A 16367-nucleotide genomic window follows, 5' to 3' on the forward strand; every position below is an offset into this window, starting at 1 on the left:
GAAAGTAAACTTCCACCTAATATCATACATGTATCTAAAAAATGTATGCCAAGTTGCCAACTAATTAATGAAAGCTAAAGGAATAACAAAGTATAACTTTTGATAAATATGTTACTCCCTTCGTTCCACTTTGTGACTTACTTTCCTTTTTAGTCCGTCCCAAAAAGAACGACATATTTCTATATTAAGTAACAATTAACTATAAAATGTCTATTTTACCCTTAATGAAATGATTTACAGCCACACAAATTTCTATCATTCATTTTGGACCACAAGTTTTAAAAGTCTTCCTTTCTTTCTTAAACTTCGTGTCGAATCAAAGTACCTCACATAAAATGGGACGGAGGGAGTACTAAACATGTGTGTGAAATACTAAAATGCAATAGAAGATTGTTTGTTTTCTTTTTTTAAAAAGGTGAGAATATGGATACATCTCTAACTATATATGGCAGCGACAGAGAAATCTCCCATAAGCATATGTTGCTTTTTTCTTTTAAAACTTCCACACACAATAATAGATTACATGGTTGGCTCTTCTTTAAAACTTTTATAAAAAGAAGAATAAATTCTAGAGTTGTATTTGGCTGCCAATCCAAAGCCAAACTCTTGGTGATAAATTAAAATACACTAGTATAGCATATATACATTTGTTTGCTGTAAAAATGGGGTGGGAAGGGAATCTTGAACTAGGTACATATGCTCTTGAGCTCTCATATCTTTGTCACATTGGGAATATGGGATCAATCAACTCCATATGATGATGCTAATATAAATGGTCCAATGGAATGTGCCAACCAATAGATTTGAATCAATTTCCACACATCTTGATTAATTAATCAGATACTTAGCTTCTAGTTTCCTACGAAATCTTAAAATATTATGACAAGATAATATATAGTTAACTAAATAAAAATGTTGTCAAAAAGAGGGTTGTGAGTTCAAATCTCACTCTACATATTATGAATAAGAAGAATTTGCACATGCTTGATTGACAAATCTCAATAAAAAAACAAAATCCATACATTAGACGACTATACCTACAGTAAAAATTATCTTTAGCGGCAATCAGTTAACGAATATAGTTTAATTGCTGCTAAGTATTTATTTTTAGTGAAAATTAACAATCTTTATAAATGTCTCTAAAGCCTATAACAACATTGGATCTAATGAAAACTAACTATGTCTAAAGACTTTAGTATCCTTTATTAATATGTATATATATTGCAGTTAAAAGTTATTTTTGTTGTAGTGTATTAAGATTAGAAGTAAGCAAATGAATGTGTGTTTTCGTTATCGATTTAAGCATTTTAACAAAATAGTGTCCGAGTAAACTCAGACATCATCTCATATATCAAGTCTTTTTGTGTTGACGAGTCCCACGTCAGGTGGAAAAAGAACGTGTGGTCTCTCTTTAATTATATAGTCTTGGACAATTTTTTCGTTTATCTTTAAATTTGACTTAGACCTGCGATTCATTTCTTAACAACTTGATATAAAGATTGATGTTATTTTGTCCTACACTATTTAATTTATATTTCAAAATTTTAAATTTCATATATTTATCTACTGTTGGATTCAGATTTGTCCCCTCAAAGACAATGGTCCTACAATAAGGATAAGAAAATATAGTTCAAATCACATAGGATTCCAACTCTTTCACCAAGCAAGGTTTTATTTATGATTTCATAAGTACTGTGCAAAATGAAAAGCGAAGACGGAGTACGTAATTATCATAAATCCATCAAGGGTATTTCGTCTTTTCCTTAAAATTTCTAATCAAAGACCCGTACATCGGGTCTTATCATTAATCAGGCTTTTTTATGTCGTTGTCAAAAGGAGGAAGCGCCACTTGTAATCTTTCATTTCCGAAAATACCCTTCAGTACAGTAAAAAGTGATAATATGATTAGACATTTAGCCAATCAAATTCTTTTGAAGTTTGTTGAGTGAATTATGATGTTGTGGGGTGGGTAGGGTCAAGTGGTCCTTTTTTATTTTTTTAGTTGATAGGTAGTTATAACTAGTTACTTCAATTATAAAAAAGGGATATTTTGTCATTTGTTGCAAAGAATATAACAAGAGTGTATTAGAGATTTCTATTTATTTCCTTTTTTTGGTTGACTTAATCCTTATAGATTAGTACATTTGTTAACTTTTGTTTTAGTTGACTTAGTTTTTAATCACTTTGTAAGGAAGAAAGCAAAAGCTTTTATGGGTCAAAATAATTCCTTATTAAATGTAGGAGTAGATTGGTTAGTGTGAACAACTCATATATATTACTATCATAATTAATAGCCCAACATCTTTTGTGATTAGATCATACTATAGTATAATACTCTATTTGTAGTTATTAAAAGTAGTGGCAAAATCAAAATTTTGACTAAGGTGTGTTAATATATAAAGATGTAATATCGTTTGAAACTAAAAGTATCAACATATAATATATATACATAAAATAAATATTTGTATCCATAATGTATCTAACGAAGGGTGGTTGATCGACATCTCTCAAGTATATGTGGCTCCACCACTGATTGAGGATTCAATATATGATCTTAGATTTTCTATATGGAGGTCAACATCAATAGGGTAGAAGTCTAGTAGATAATCAAGTGTAATATAGTTTTTCTAATCGGTATTTTTATAATTATTACTCTCATACTATCTTGTTTGTCATTTCTAATATTACACATTTTATTTTTTCTCGGTTATTGGATTATATGTTGTTGTTATTGCCCTCTCTACTTTATTTTTAGTGTGACTTTTTCATTAATGTATTTCATTTTAATATTAGATGTTGATATGCTTTGTTTGAGTCGATGATCTATTAGAAATAACCTTGTTACCTTCACAGTGTAGGGATAAAATTGCATACATACCACCATCCTCATATCAAACTTGTAAAACTACACTGAAATATTATTATCGTAAGCAAATAATTAATAAAAATCACTCCATCTCTATAATTCCTAGCACTTCAATTTCACTTATCTTATTCATTCACAACAAATCTACACTAGATTGTAGGCTGGACTGATACTGAATGCTAAGAGTTATGGTTGGATAATTATAATTTTTCTATTCTTAATTAATTAAAAAAGTTGGATTTAAATTTTAAAATATGTAAAAAGAAATTTTAAAACACTTCTCCTCTTTAATGTACCATACGGAAAAAAATTTGAGATCGATCCTCAAATAATTATCAAATACCAAATGAGAAACTAAAAAATGGAAGTAAATTTTTGTTAATTTTGTCCTTAAAAGGAGGGGTGCTAGAAAGGGAATAACAATATGGGGACTTTATATATGTATTTGTGAAAATGTAAAATAGTACATGGATCTTTCTTACTTAAACACTTGCCTCTAAATATTAAATATTATTTATATGGAAGATTGCTCTTATTTATAGAAGCCATCATTTTATTTACTTATTCAAAGTAACATACCATAAATTTCTCATAAAATGGATATGTTAATGCGTTTGATCATTTATCCCTGAATATTTATGATCATGTTTTGATATGATCAATATGGATTAAAAGTAAACCAAATTAATTAATTGTGACAAGTCACTTTTGTCAAATAAAATATTATGGTCATTTTTTTCCATTATATGTTTCATTTTCTCTAATATATATGCTGGTCATGATCATTTTTGTCTAATTGAGGCATATATAATTGAAATCATTTCCTCATCTTCCATGATCATTTTATTCCATAATTAAATGACAGAGTTTCTGAAATTGCTCAAGCAATCTTTTACTTCCCTTTCTCATACATCTTAAATGAAATGATTTAATCCCATAACTGAAAATTTTACAATTTAAAAATTATAAGTTCTATTTATCACAATTTATTCTATAGTATTTGTTTGCATGTGAAATTCGTAGAAATCTCACGTCTAAGATTAGAGAAATCAATGATTGTATTGATAATTAAAATTGTTAAGTACATACTCCTTATATAGGGAGAGAATTGTAGAGTCCTAAGCTAACTATACTTAGAATCCTACTATAATACATATTACTACTATAATAATAATAATAATAATAATGCAATTATAAATAATCTAATACTAGTCAAACTATAATTCTAGTCATAATCTAATTCTAATCGTAATCTAATCATAGTCGTAATATAATCCTAATTAATATAAGTAGTTTAATCATAGTGCGACTCTAATTCTACAACAGTGTTGTAAACTTGTCAGTTAGCTTCGTTGGACCTGTTCCAATCGTCAGCTTCATTCTTCATCAACACTTGTTGTAGACACGTCAGTCAGCTTCGTTGGACCTGTTCCTTTGACATGTTCCAATCGTCAGCTTCTTTCTTCTTCAACACTTCCCCTCAAGCTAGTGAGTAAAGGAACGGTTACTCCTAGCTTGCTTCGAATACCCAGCAAAAAAAAAAAGAAACATTAAATACCCAGCAAAAACTTTTTTTTGTCAATGTTTCGGTATGAATGTGATGTCTAGTCATTGCTTGTGATAGTTCATCACTGATACGAGTAGTCTCATCAGTAAAAACACTTAAGAGCAGTATGATTATTCCTACCATAGATTTGACATGACTAAATATTATTCCTCTCCTTAATTTCACTTTGAAAACTTTTATTGTTTAGAGAACCTGGTCCATATTGACTGTTCTCCCTGTCCAGCAAGCTTGAAACCCGTTTCTCTGGAGTTAATGTTGTTGTTTCCTCTTTCCCTGCCTCTTTGAGCAGATAATACCATGTTATGGTTTTGTTGTGGCACCTCTTCTTCATCTTCCCTTATATCAAAACTCGTGAGAGCATAAACTAATTGATTAATGGTGGAATATGGTGCCTTACCTAATATGACAAAGGTCTTGTGTTTGAGACCTAAACCTCTAGCAAAATTAATTACTTTTATTGCTTGAATATAAATTTTTTCCAAGTATTCTCACATCACCTTGGCAGTTGAGCAGCCCACAATTAGGTATATGTTTTCTTCGGTCAAGGTGCTTGAGATCCAACTCCTTAGCAACACATCTTTCTTCTTCCAATCATCAATGGTGCCACTATCTTTTGCATCCTTCTTAACCGCTACAACTTCCCTAGTAGTCTGTCCAGTGGAACAACTACTTTTACTTGGTTCATAGATGAGATACGTTAGTTTCATCACCTGAATCAATTGGGATATTTGTGTCCTCTTTATAAGGTAGTTTGCTAGCTTAAGTTTAATGGAGCATGCGACAATGATTTGGTGAAGTGAGGAGGTCAACATAGTGTTGGTAGAAGAGACCATTGCAGTTAACGTGTGGTTTTTTTTTTTTTTTATCAATACTAAGAGAGCGGAAGAGCTTTTATGCTTTGATACCATATAGAAATCTCACGTCTAGGATTAGAAAAATCAAGGATTGTATTGATAATTAAAATTGTTAAGTACATTTTCCTTATATAGAAAGAGAATTGTAAAGTCCTAAGCTAACTATACTTAGAGTCCTACTACAATATATATTACTACTATAATCATAATAATGCAATTATAAATAATCTAATACTTTATCATAATATAATTCTAGTCATAATCTAATTCTAATCGCAATCTAATCCTAGTCGTAATATAATCCTAATTAATATAAGTAGTCTAATCCTAGTGCGACTCTAATTCTACAACAGTGTTGTAAACTCGTCAGTCAGCTTCATTGGACCTGTTCCAATCGCTAGCTTCTTTCTTCTTCAACAAAATTTAGAAAACATCCAAATTTTATGGTGTAAACTAAATCATAGATACTTGTGTCGTCTTAGAATAAAAATAAAATTTCAAATTTTTAGTGGAATGATCTGTAATTTATTATGGTAAAAATAATTCGAATTAATTTTTGAAATTATTCACATAATAGGAAATCTCAATAATCAATTACGTGGTCTCTACCGTATCCATATTTAGCTAGAATTTGGAATTCTATTTCTAAGGGAAAAAGCTAGAAATAGCATGAGTTTTTCTTGTTCAAGAAAAAGTGGCAAGGTTTTCTTCTCCTTTTTGGACTATGAAGAAATATAAGCAAAGATTCTTCTAACCTAGAAAGTAATTCAGTTTTTCTATATGATACTTGCCATCCAAAATTACGAGAGTTCAATTATTAATTGGAATCACTATAGAAGACTGTAGAACTGGAGTGTGAGTTGCTTCAAGATATCCATTCATATTTTACGAGATATTTCTTGAATTAATTTTTAACATAGCAGTATTGTTTATATTCATGTAGATTAATGATTTTAAAATACTTAAGCCGTATGTTATTTTCCAACAATAAGGTGTAGTAAAAATAATCGAGTACTTTAGCCATAAATTTTAAAAAATGTATATAATTCTACTTAGATTGTAGCACACAGTAATAGCATGTGATTAAATTAGTGTAGCTAAAATAGTGACTCGGCTCGGCTAAGCCTAGCTGGATAAAATAAGAGAACTTAGCCGAACCAAAAAGCCGTAGACCAGTTGACGGTTGTACATTAAAGAAGAGTCCAAATGTGAAGGATGAGCCGCCGCCAACCGAAGCGCAGACCATTTCTCTCTTGTCCTTTTAAAGCTTCGTTTTCGCTAACTCTTTCTCTCTGCTGTGCTGTGTGAATTCTAATCATTACTCTCTTCCAACCAACCTCCGCGTAATCAAAGATTCCGTATAACGTAATTTTCATATTCCACGTGATATGTTTAAGACATTTTTAATGGCTAAAAAAATTAAAAGTTCTATAATATCTTTTTTATTTTCTTAAATTACGTGACAAGTCAAATAAAATTTCTAAACTAATTGTTTTAAATGTGTCATATGATTATATAAATTATTTTAAATGTATCATATAAATGTTTACACATCTCCCGTGACGGAACTGATCACAAGGGAACATGATACATTTATGTAACAGCCCAACTATTTCCGTTCTGGCAATTTCTTTCTTATAATTATTTCAGAAAGCAAAAGCACACAGTTTCATGACACGTCATCATCTTGCCACGTGTTCTTACCTTCTCCTCATTGGTCCACGTTTTGATTGACAATAAGAAACCTACGCCCACGTTAGACAACTCCCCCACTTGCCTTTTCTCATTATTTTAATCAAATGACACATTTACCCCTCCGATATCTAGTACTCAAATTGAACTCCGATTATTTTTTATTCTCATTTAAGAGAAATACTCCATTTTTTATCTGGTACTCCAAGTTTCAAATCTGAAATCTCTTGTTAAGGAAAAAACGAACATCTTATCTACTGCACCACATTCTCGATGGTTTTCTATGTATAACTAACAGAAAGGTAGGTTAAACTAAACAACAATACGTGTAAGTATGGTAACTGTTATGCACATGGACCTTAGATTTCACATCCAAACGCGGAAGGATAAATCTCTACCGTCCACACAGTGATTGAGAAGTAGTCCACAAAGTTCTTCCCTGTACTGTAGCACATAGAAGTACTTTTTTCCTGCTTCTTCCTCCTTTCCCTCATTGTTCAATTTTAATTCCAAAATTACCCTTTCCTTTTTTCAAATTCCAAAATCATCTTTCATACTGTAACAAAAATATATATATATAAAATAGCACATAGGAACACTACGCATTTAATAAAACTTCTTTTTTAAAGAAAACTCAACCACAAGCTTTTTGCCTAGGTAGAATTTGAATAAGTAAACATGCATCTAATTCAGATTCCATTTTATGAGATTTTATTGAATTTATTTTTATTATCTATTTTTATTGCTATATTAAAATTTTAAATGATGATTTTTTATATAGAAATGTTGAATTTTTTAGTATATATAAGTGTGATGTGAAAATTCTATTCTTACTTTTAGAATGCAAACTTTTGTTTTTATTATAGTTGTATGTATTGATTATCTCTTTTATCTTCAAACCTGGAAGTGTTGCTTTCTAAAATTAATTTAGAAGTACACTTGAAGTTTAAGAACTCAAAATGGAAGTAATTCTATTCAATTTGTCTACCTACTTTTAAAAAAATTGTGAAAAAATAGTACTTCATCCTTTTCAGTTTTACTTATATGATTTTAAACTTGATAGGAATTTTGAATTATATTATTTTAAATTAAAGATACATAAAATGTATTAAAATAATATTTAATTATGTAACAAATATAAAATGTGAAAAATTATAATTAAACAAATATTTATTTTAAAACCGACCAAAAATAAAAATACAACAATAAGAACCATAACTAAAACACACCTAGTGAAATTCTACTACTAGATGGAGTATGAAGATAATAATGTATACGCAGATCTTATAACAGAAACTCGATTCAAATATATTAGGGTAATTAAATAAGGGGTATTATTGGGAAAGCACGTGTCAGTAACTGTTCAAAAAACGGGGCGTTTGAAGGACGGCTGGCATTTGGTTGAACGAACCTAACCAACCACCACTTTCCTTCACACTTCTTAGCTTTTACCAGTAAGCTATAATTATTAATTATTTTATTCAATTTTATAGTATTATATTTTCCATCTTTATATTAATATTATTTTCAAAAATAAAAAAGTAAATGTATTTCCAGCTTTTGTTCTTCTATTTTCTATATATAAAACTATAAATTATCCTTCAGTTTCTCTTTTTCCGTTTTCTAAAAGCCAATACTTCTGGATTTCCATTTACTGTTCCCCTTCCTCTCTCTTTCTTTCTCTCTTCCCTCTCTCTACTTGCCGGGAAACCTCTTCCCCTCGCCGGCGAACAACTTTTCCGTTTACCGGTGAACAGAGTCGCCTAAGAATTCTCACGCACTCACTGTTTGTCTCTCGTTCGGTTTGATTACTGCTTCTCCTTTTGGCGTAACTGAGTCACTCGGTTGGTGGAATCGCTCTGATCTCTGAGTTTGACTCGTTTCGTGCAGTGCTAAGGGAATGTGGCGAGCCTAAGGGTGTTTTTCTGGCTCCTTATGCCCTAGATCAGGATCTAGGGCTTGACTGACGGTTGTATTGTTGTTTTTGACCCCTTTTTTTGTATTGTTTTTTCTGTGAAGACGAAGAAGAGTAGGGAAAAGCTTCGTAATGAGATGGTACGTTGTCAGTTGGATGTGTTTTGTATTTTTGTAACATTTTGAGTTCTGAATGTAATTTTTTGTTCCTTGCTTGGAAGTTTGGATCTCAAGTATTCTTAAGATTCCAGTGAAAACTTATGGAGTTTTCCTTCTTTTTTTACTTTATGGTTTCCCAGTGATTTCTGCTGCTTTATATTAACTAATTTCACATATTGTAATGAGTATTTGTTCATGTCATCCAGAGAAAATTGAATGAAGATTAACTATTTTATAAAGGAAACTTTTAGCTGATTTTTTCAGTATTCACAATAGATTCCTGATTGAATTGTTTGATGTTATCACCAAATTTCTGGAATTTTTTTCTCTCGAATTCAATTTTGTGCTGCTTAGAAATTTTTCCTGTTTGTTTCAGATCTTACTAATTATATTATGGTTCGTTTATAAAGATATCTGTTCATGGATGGGTTTAGTTCTTTGAATAAGTTGTGTCTGGTTTTTGGTAGTTCATGCTTTCTTCGTCTTCTATACTTTTACCCTCGTCTTATTTCTGCTGCAGAAAAAATGTTGACTTAGTTTATAAAAATCCCTTTGAACCTATGATTTTGGTTCGTAATTGAATTGTTTTCAGTTGTCAAGTTAAATTTGTCAACTATCTTCTTAAGTATAAGTTTTATTTTTCTCTGGGTTTACACCTGTTTTATCTTTGTTTCAGCAATTAGTAGTGTTCACACTTTAAACTCTTTTTCATAATTTGTACGAATAGTTTTTTGTGAGTAAACTTTTTAATACTTATTTGGTTAATTACTAGTGTTCTCACGTTATTATACCCCTGTATTTCTTTTGTATCTATGCGCTTAATTGCTCTCCCTCGGGTAACGTAATTGCAAGCTTCAGTAGGGCAGGGGATGGCTAATTACATGCTTGAGGCCTGAGGGCCTGTGACAGCTGGTTTCTCTGAATGAAAATTTCTTGGATTCATGAATAATTGAATACTCATTGTGTTGTGGGTTCCCTGTGTCTCATTACGTTTACTACTTTGCAAGTCAATATTAAAGCTTCTACGATTGACTGTTTGTTCTGATTTCTGAATAAATCTCCTGGATGTTTTGGTTTGGCCCTGTTGTAAGACCTATTTTTCTTACAGCTGAATAACAACTATTATTCCATAATGTAGCTGCGTGAGATCTTTTATACTTATCTGCAACAATGATTTTGCTTTTTTAATACTGTTTGGTTTTCATGTTCAACCTATTGAGCTTATTTTCACTGTGGCAGGTGGAAGGGAGAGTCTGCATGTCAAGGGAGGCTAAATTGGAATTTTTGAAGCGAAAGAGGCTTCAACGAATGAAAACAGAATCTTTGAATGATCTTTCTTGTGTCAGCAATATGCTGAGTAGAAGTGGAGGAGATGCCCTACGATCTTCTGCTTCATGTGGTGTTAGAATCCAGGTTAATACTGATTCATATCCAGGATCTGGGGCTTCTTTTAACGGAAAAGATATTTTCTCAAAGCACAAGGTAGCAAAGTTTGACACTTCCAATCTGGACTGGATTGATAAAATTCCAGAATGTCCAGTATACTGTCCAACTAAAGAGGAATTTGAGGATCCTTTAGTTTATCTCCAGAAGTTAGCTCCTGAAGCTTCTAAATATGGTAAGTTTATCATTTTAATTTGTTCGTCAAACAAATTCAGTGGTTTTGCTATGACTCTGCATTCTGCGAGAATGAGTTAGCCCTTTTCATTTGGAGTTGCTCTACCAAAAAAGAATATAGTAATCACAGTTATTCTTGCAATTTACTGACTGTAAAATTATATATATGATTTTTCTGGATTGTGTTTGTTTTTTCTTTAGGCAATTTATGGTGCTGCTGGTAGGCTTAATTGTGACTGATACAAGCTGATGCTATATTTGAAATGTAACAGGTATATGCAAGATTGTTGCCCCTATAACTGCTTCTGTTCCTGCTGGAGTTGTTTTAATGAAAGAGAAGGCTGGTTTTAAATTTACTACTAGGGTACAGCCACTTCGTCTAGCAGAATGGGACACAGATGACAAGGTCACCTTTTTCATGAGTGGAAGGTTAGATTTTATTTGTAATTGGTAATTGGTAATTGCTTCCTTTGGTTAGTTATATGCCTCACTTTTGACTAGTGTAATCTTTCAGGAACTATTCATTCCGAGATTTCGAGAAAATGGCAAACAAGGTATTTTCTCGTCGATATTATAGTGCGGGATGCCTTCCTCCTACATACTTGGAAAAAGAATTTTGGCATGAAATAGCTTGTGGAAAGACTGATAGTGTGGAATATGCCTGTGATGTTGATGGTAGTGCGTTTTCATCTTCTCCAAATGATGAGCTCGGAAAAAGCAAATGGAATTTGAAGGTGTGATTCCTATTAACATGTTTTTCTGACTGTTAACCTCCTTTTCCTTTCTCAATATCATATCGAATTGTTTTATGAAATTGTCGACTTTTGTGCCATTAGGGTGCACATTGACTCTTATCATGTTTTGGAGATATCTCCCTCTTAAGTCCTCCTTTGTTTGCTTCTCTATTCTTTTAGTCTTCTTCTTTTACTCCCCTTCTGGTCCCAAGGCAAATAATGAATCACCTATTTCATTTCCTGCTTAGTTTCCTAGACCACAACTCTCCCCCTCCTGTCAACATTTAGCTGTAGTCCTAAAGAGGTCAATGGTGGCCTTATTGATTTCAATAACTACTTATCAAGTTCTAATTATGTTCTCTACTTTCTTTTATCAGGAACTTTCTCGGTTGCCTAAATCAGTACTGCGACTCCTTGAAAAATCGATCCCGGTACAATGATTATCTTTTCCCATCTTCTATTGAAAATATGAACAAACAGAAGATGTGTCTCAGTCTCTGATTGATTCAATTGTTAATTTTCAGGGAGTTACTGAACCTATGTTGTATATTGGAATGCTATTTAGTATGTTTGCTTGGCATGTGGAAGACCACTACTTATATAGGTATGTATTCTTTGAGTTGAACCATGTTAGTCCTTGTTATTCCAGGGCCTGATCATCTTTTTGTCTGTTTGTAGTATCAATTATCAGCACTGTGGGGCAGCAAAGACGTGGTACGGTATTCCAGGTCATGCAGCACTTGACTTTGAGAAGGTTGTCCGAGAGCATGTGTATACCAATGATATCTTATCAGCTGATGGAGAGGATGGAGCTTTTGATGTGCTTTTGGGGAAGACAACACTGTTTCCTCCTAATATTTTGTCAGAGCATGGTGTACCTGTGTATAAAGCCGTTCAAAAGCCCGGCGAATTCGTAGTAACTTTTCCTAGAGCGTATCATGCAGGATTTAGTCATGGTAAGAGTCTTTCTTTCTTTTAACCTAGTAAAAAGGTCTGTTTTTCCTGATTTAGTCCAAGGAAAAATGTGCGTGAAGTCTGTTCAATCAGACACATCCCAAACAAATAATTATCTAATCCTCCACTATTTTATGCTTGATTGTTCTGGTCCTTTTAAGGACATAAAATTTTGGACTTTAATATCTTGTCTTTCTATGCAGGTTTTAATTGTGGTGAGGCGGTTAACTTTGCAACTGGCGATTGGTTTCCTATGGGTTCAATTTCTAGCCGTCGCTATGCACTTCTGAACAGGGTGCCCTTACTTCCCCATGAGGAACTTCTCTGCAAAGAAGCAATGCTTCTGTGTACGAATTTGGAACTGGAAGATCCTGACTATTCCTCTGCAGACTTGATCACTCATCATAGCATCAAAGTTTCTTTTTTGAATTTGATGCGGTTTCAGCATCGTGCTCGTTGGTGCCTTGCAAGGTTAAAAGCATTTTCAGGCATATCTTTATTCACACATGGTACCATTCTTTGCAGCATATGCAAGCGTGATTGTTATGTAGCTTACCTTAACTGCAACTGCTATGCACATGCAGTGTGCCTTCGCCATGGTATTTTAGAATGAACCTTCTCTTTCTTTTTATTGTCTAGTTAAATTGGCTATGCTTGTAAAACTGATGATTCGTTATTTGGCTGTTGTTCATCAGAACCTAGGTCACTTGATTTTCCTTGCGGCAGCAATAGAACCCTTTGCCTAAGGGAAGATATTTTGGACATGGAAACTACAGCTAGACAGTTTGAGCAGGATAAGGTGGTTTTGCATGAAGTTCAACAGCAACACAGAAAAACTGATGACTTTTCTATACTTTTAAACATGTTTCCACGAGCCGAGGATGATGGTTATGTTCCATATTGTGAAATCAATTTTGAATGGCCAGAGGACTCGGTTGAACAAACAATTCATGAGGAAGCCCCAAATGCTTCTGGTCCTGTTGTGTCTGATCTTGACTCTTCAATGGAGCCAAAAGATTATCTTTCCACTGGTGTTAATGTAAGTGGTCTTCTTTCTGTAATTCTATATATGCCAACTTTCTTCGAATTCTGCCTTGAAAAAACAGTACCTCTTTTATTTGATCTCAAGCTAATCCAGCTCTCAACTGTAGGTACAGGGAAATGCTAACTGTAACTTAGGGGATAGTTCATCAATGAAGCTCCATGGTGATGTTTTTAGTTGTGGGAGTGAAAGATCGGAGATTTCATCAAGTGCTAGCAGTAAAGTCCATCAGAAAGTAGCTCATGAGGCGGATTGTAGAACTGTTATAGATCAAGACAGTGATGAGTCTGATACAGAAGTTTTCAGAGTGAAGAGACGTCCTCGAGCAGAACATAGAAGTGTACATGATTCAATGTCTGTCAACGTTGAAAATCAGGTAGAGTTTAATAGTCATTGATGCTTTTTTAAAACCAAATATTCATCGATTAGTTTGCAGAAGAGGTGAAAGATGTGTGATTAAATGCTCTATTTTTCTCTTTCTTTTTTCCATATGCCCACAATTTATTTCTTTGTAAATACTTGTGCAATGACAGTTCTTATTATCCGGTAGAATTTCCTTCTCTTTTCTTATCCATCTTGGGGGGAATATGGGAGTAGTTTTATTTTTCTAAAAGGATTTTTTTGTTATCTTACAAATTTCTTCAACTTGACGTGATTTGTTGTTTAGAGAGTGAAAGTAAGTGTTTTTTAGAAGTTAGTATCCTTCCAGTTTTGAATTTAATTTCAATGACCAATTTTAGTGTATATTCATATCCTTTTAACTTCAGCACTGAAGTTCCTTTCCTTGTTATTTGAGCAAATCAATAACCTTAATATAAGTATTTTTGGCCTATACTTTGCAGAGTTTTAAAAGATTAAAGAAACATCAATCAGGACGGTTGGGGCCATTGTGTTTGCCAGAGCATTCCTCGACTTATGATATAAATCATAGGTCCGTTGCTGCAATTTCAAGCCAATCTAAGGAAGCATTGGACTTTCATCCCAGAGACAAGTCAGTCAGAGGTGGTACAGTTCCAGTCTCTATTAAGTTGAAGAAAGGGGTTGGTTATGAACAAGCATTGAGTAAACAAGATGAGCACAAGAGAGATCATAGGTTACAGTTTGAATTGGGGCAGAGTAAGAGGGGGGAACCACGGGGAATAGAGAGTGGGTCTAAGCGTTTGAAAGTCAGAGGTCCTTCAGTTTTAGGGTTTGGAGGCCGGATGGATTGAATAGATAGCTAACTGAAAAAGTAAAGGAGCATCTTGGGTTGCTTGCCTCTGAAGGGTGGTGGCTTATAGAACCTGACTTTGCTAACACACATATTCTCTAACAACACGGTAAAGAAAGCTAAGCATTAGATTAAAGAGGAGGTATATTCTTTGTGCAGGCCTCTAAAGTGGGGCAAGTAGCACACTGGTGATTCTTATTGTTCTTTGTCTGGGGGGATGTTTTGCAGGAGAACCTCTCTCCTTGTTATTCCACTGCAGATGGTAGGTGAATTCTCTCATGTACATTTTTATTTTTAACAAGTTGATCCGATTCTTGTGAGGTGCAAATGGGTATTCCCAATAGCCCTCTGATTTAATGTCAAGTCTGTTGCCTCCCTAGTTTAGGGTTCATTATTCTTTTGTAGCTACATGTCCTTTTTTGGCTTGAAACTACATGAATAAATACATAGCATTTTTTGCCCCTTCTCATTCTCAATCAATTTGAATTAAAATGTACTAGTAAGTTCCTACTTTCTTTGATTTCCAAAAGTAAAAATTTGTATTCAAATCAAGTGCAATTTGAGGGAAAAGCCACAAGACCAAAGAGTTTGGCTCTGTTCCCATTTTTTCATTAAGTCTGGTGAAAGATTTAGCATGCTCTGCTGATCTTTTGCAATGGGCTGTCTTCTCAAGGGCTTGCATTTACCATGGGTTAACATTTTGGTCATTTGCCTCTCATAATAAATAATTTTTGACAAAATATAAGTATATATTTTCATATCATAATATTTCACAAAGTTATGTCAGGGCATGACTACAGTTTCTAAATAATTTATGCCCCATTAAGTATAAACACAACTGCTAAAGGACAAAAGTTAAACGTCAATGTAAGGATTAATTACCAACCCATTTAAAGCACCAAAATGAAAAGAACAACCCATTTGAGACAAATCCGTATAAGGAAAAAAAAATAATTAAGGCCCACTCATTTGAAAGACAAAATTTGCAATTTTATCTTAATACTAGGAGTTAATAATTATTAGATGTGGTTAGCCATACGGATGACCCGGGATCGATACTCCTTCAATGCCTTTTGAGTTGAGCCTGTCACATAGGGCTTGTCTAGTGCGGTTTACATCCTCTGTGTGGTTTGCAAGATATTACACAGTGGGGGGTTTACCCAGTGCGCACAAAGTACTCACCCGAAGGGCAGAGGCTGTGGCAGAGGTTGTAGCGGCTGCGGGTTATCCTGGGTTCCAAAAAAAATAATATTACATGTGCTTGGGAGTGCTTCACCCTTAACCAGAGGTTTCGAGTTCGAGCCCTGGGTATGAAGAAAATTTTGCTGGGAGCGCCACCCTCGAATGGGCCCTGAGCGCGATCCAAATTTAGTCGGAGCTCTAATGTGGGTTTCAGACACCAGATGGGAAACCAAAAAAATTAATATTAGATGAGCCATTAACCTACTCAAATGATATTTTAGTTGAAGCGCATCGGAGAAAATTGGATAGGTACCTACGTTATCACTTTTTTTCCCTTTTTACTTTAATACTCTCTATTCCAATTTATGTGACATATTTTGTTTTTTTGAGAAACAGACAATTTAAGTTTGATCGAAAATTTACGCATGAAATCTTCAATTTTTTTTGAAATGAAATTTATATATTTGTAAACTATGTAAAAAGTACTATAAATCACAATAATTGATAATCCAAAATATTTAAAAGATATATGAAAAAAATTTACGATAAAAAATAGACTTGTTTAAGACTCAAAAT

The 16367-nt window shown here is 33.3% G+C and overlaps 3 protein-coding genes across 3 annotated transcripts in view; 2 read left to right on the top strand and 1 right to left on the bottom strand.

The window, feature by feature from the left end:
• Positions 1-16367, bottom strand: part of LOC125827213 (40S ribosomal protein S30) — a 359593-nt gene that overhangs the window by 144362 nt on the left and 198864 nt on the right. The gene's annotated exons all lie outside the window — the stretch shown is intronic.
• Positions 8765-15074, top strand: LOC125827178 (lysine-specific demethylase JMJ706-like). The gene is made up of 11 exons (XM_049506539.1): positions 8765-9034; positions 10292-10670; positions 10942-11098; positions 11184-11403; positions 11781-11834; positions 11928-12007; positions 12082-12359; positions 12561-12956; positions 13053-13396; positions 13509-13775; positions 14242-15074. The coding sequence occupies exons 1-11, from the start codon at positions 9032-9034 to the stop codon at positions 14608-14610; spliced, it is 2547 nt and encodes an 848-aa protein (XP_049362496.1). The 5' UTR covers positions 8765-9031; the 3' UTR covers positions 14611-15074.
• Positions 15201-16367, top strand: part of LOC125827187 (uncharacterized) — a 62434-nt gene continuing 61267 nt past the window's right edge. Inside the window, exon 1 of the mRNA XM_049506549.1 lies at positions 15201-15210. The gene's annotated coding sequence lies outside the window, so the exon portion shown is untranslated. The remainder of the gene's footprint in view (positions 15211-16367) is intronic.

Source organism: Solanum verrucosum, unplaced genomic scaffold (assembly GCF_900185275.1).
Source record: "Solanum verrucosum unplaced genomic scaffold, falcon-dt-bn FXZP01000060.1, whole genome shotgun sequence".
NCBI lineage: Eukaryota > Viridiplantae > Streptophyta > Magnoliopsida > Solanales > Solanaceae > Solanum > Solanum verrucosum.

Coding starts and splice junctions, on each gene's coding strand:
- LOC125827178 (XM_049506539.1), top strand. Junction 10,671..10,941: donor TCCTGAAGCTTCTAAATATG/GTAAGTTTATCA, acceptor GAAATGTAACAG/GTATATGCAAGATTGTTGCC. Junction 11,404..11,780: donor AAAGCAAATGGAATTTGAAG/GTGTGATTCCTA, acceptor TTCTTTTATCAG/GAACTTTCTCGGTTGCCTAA.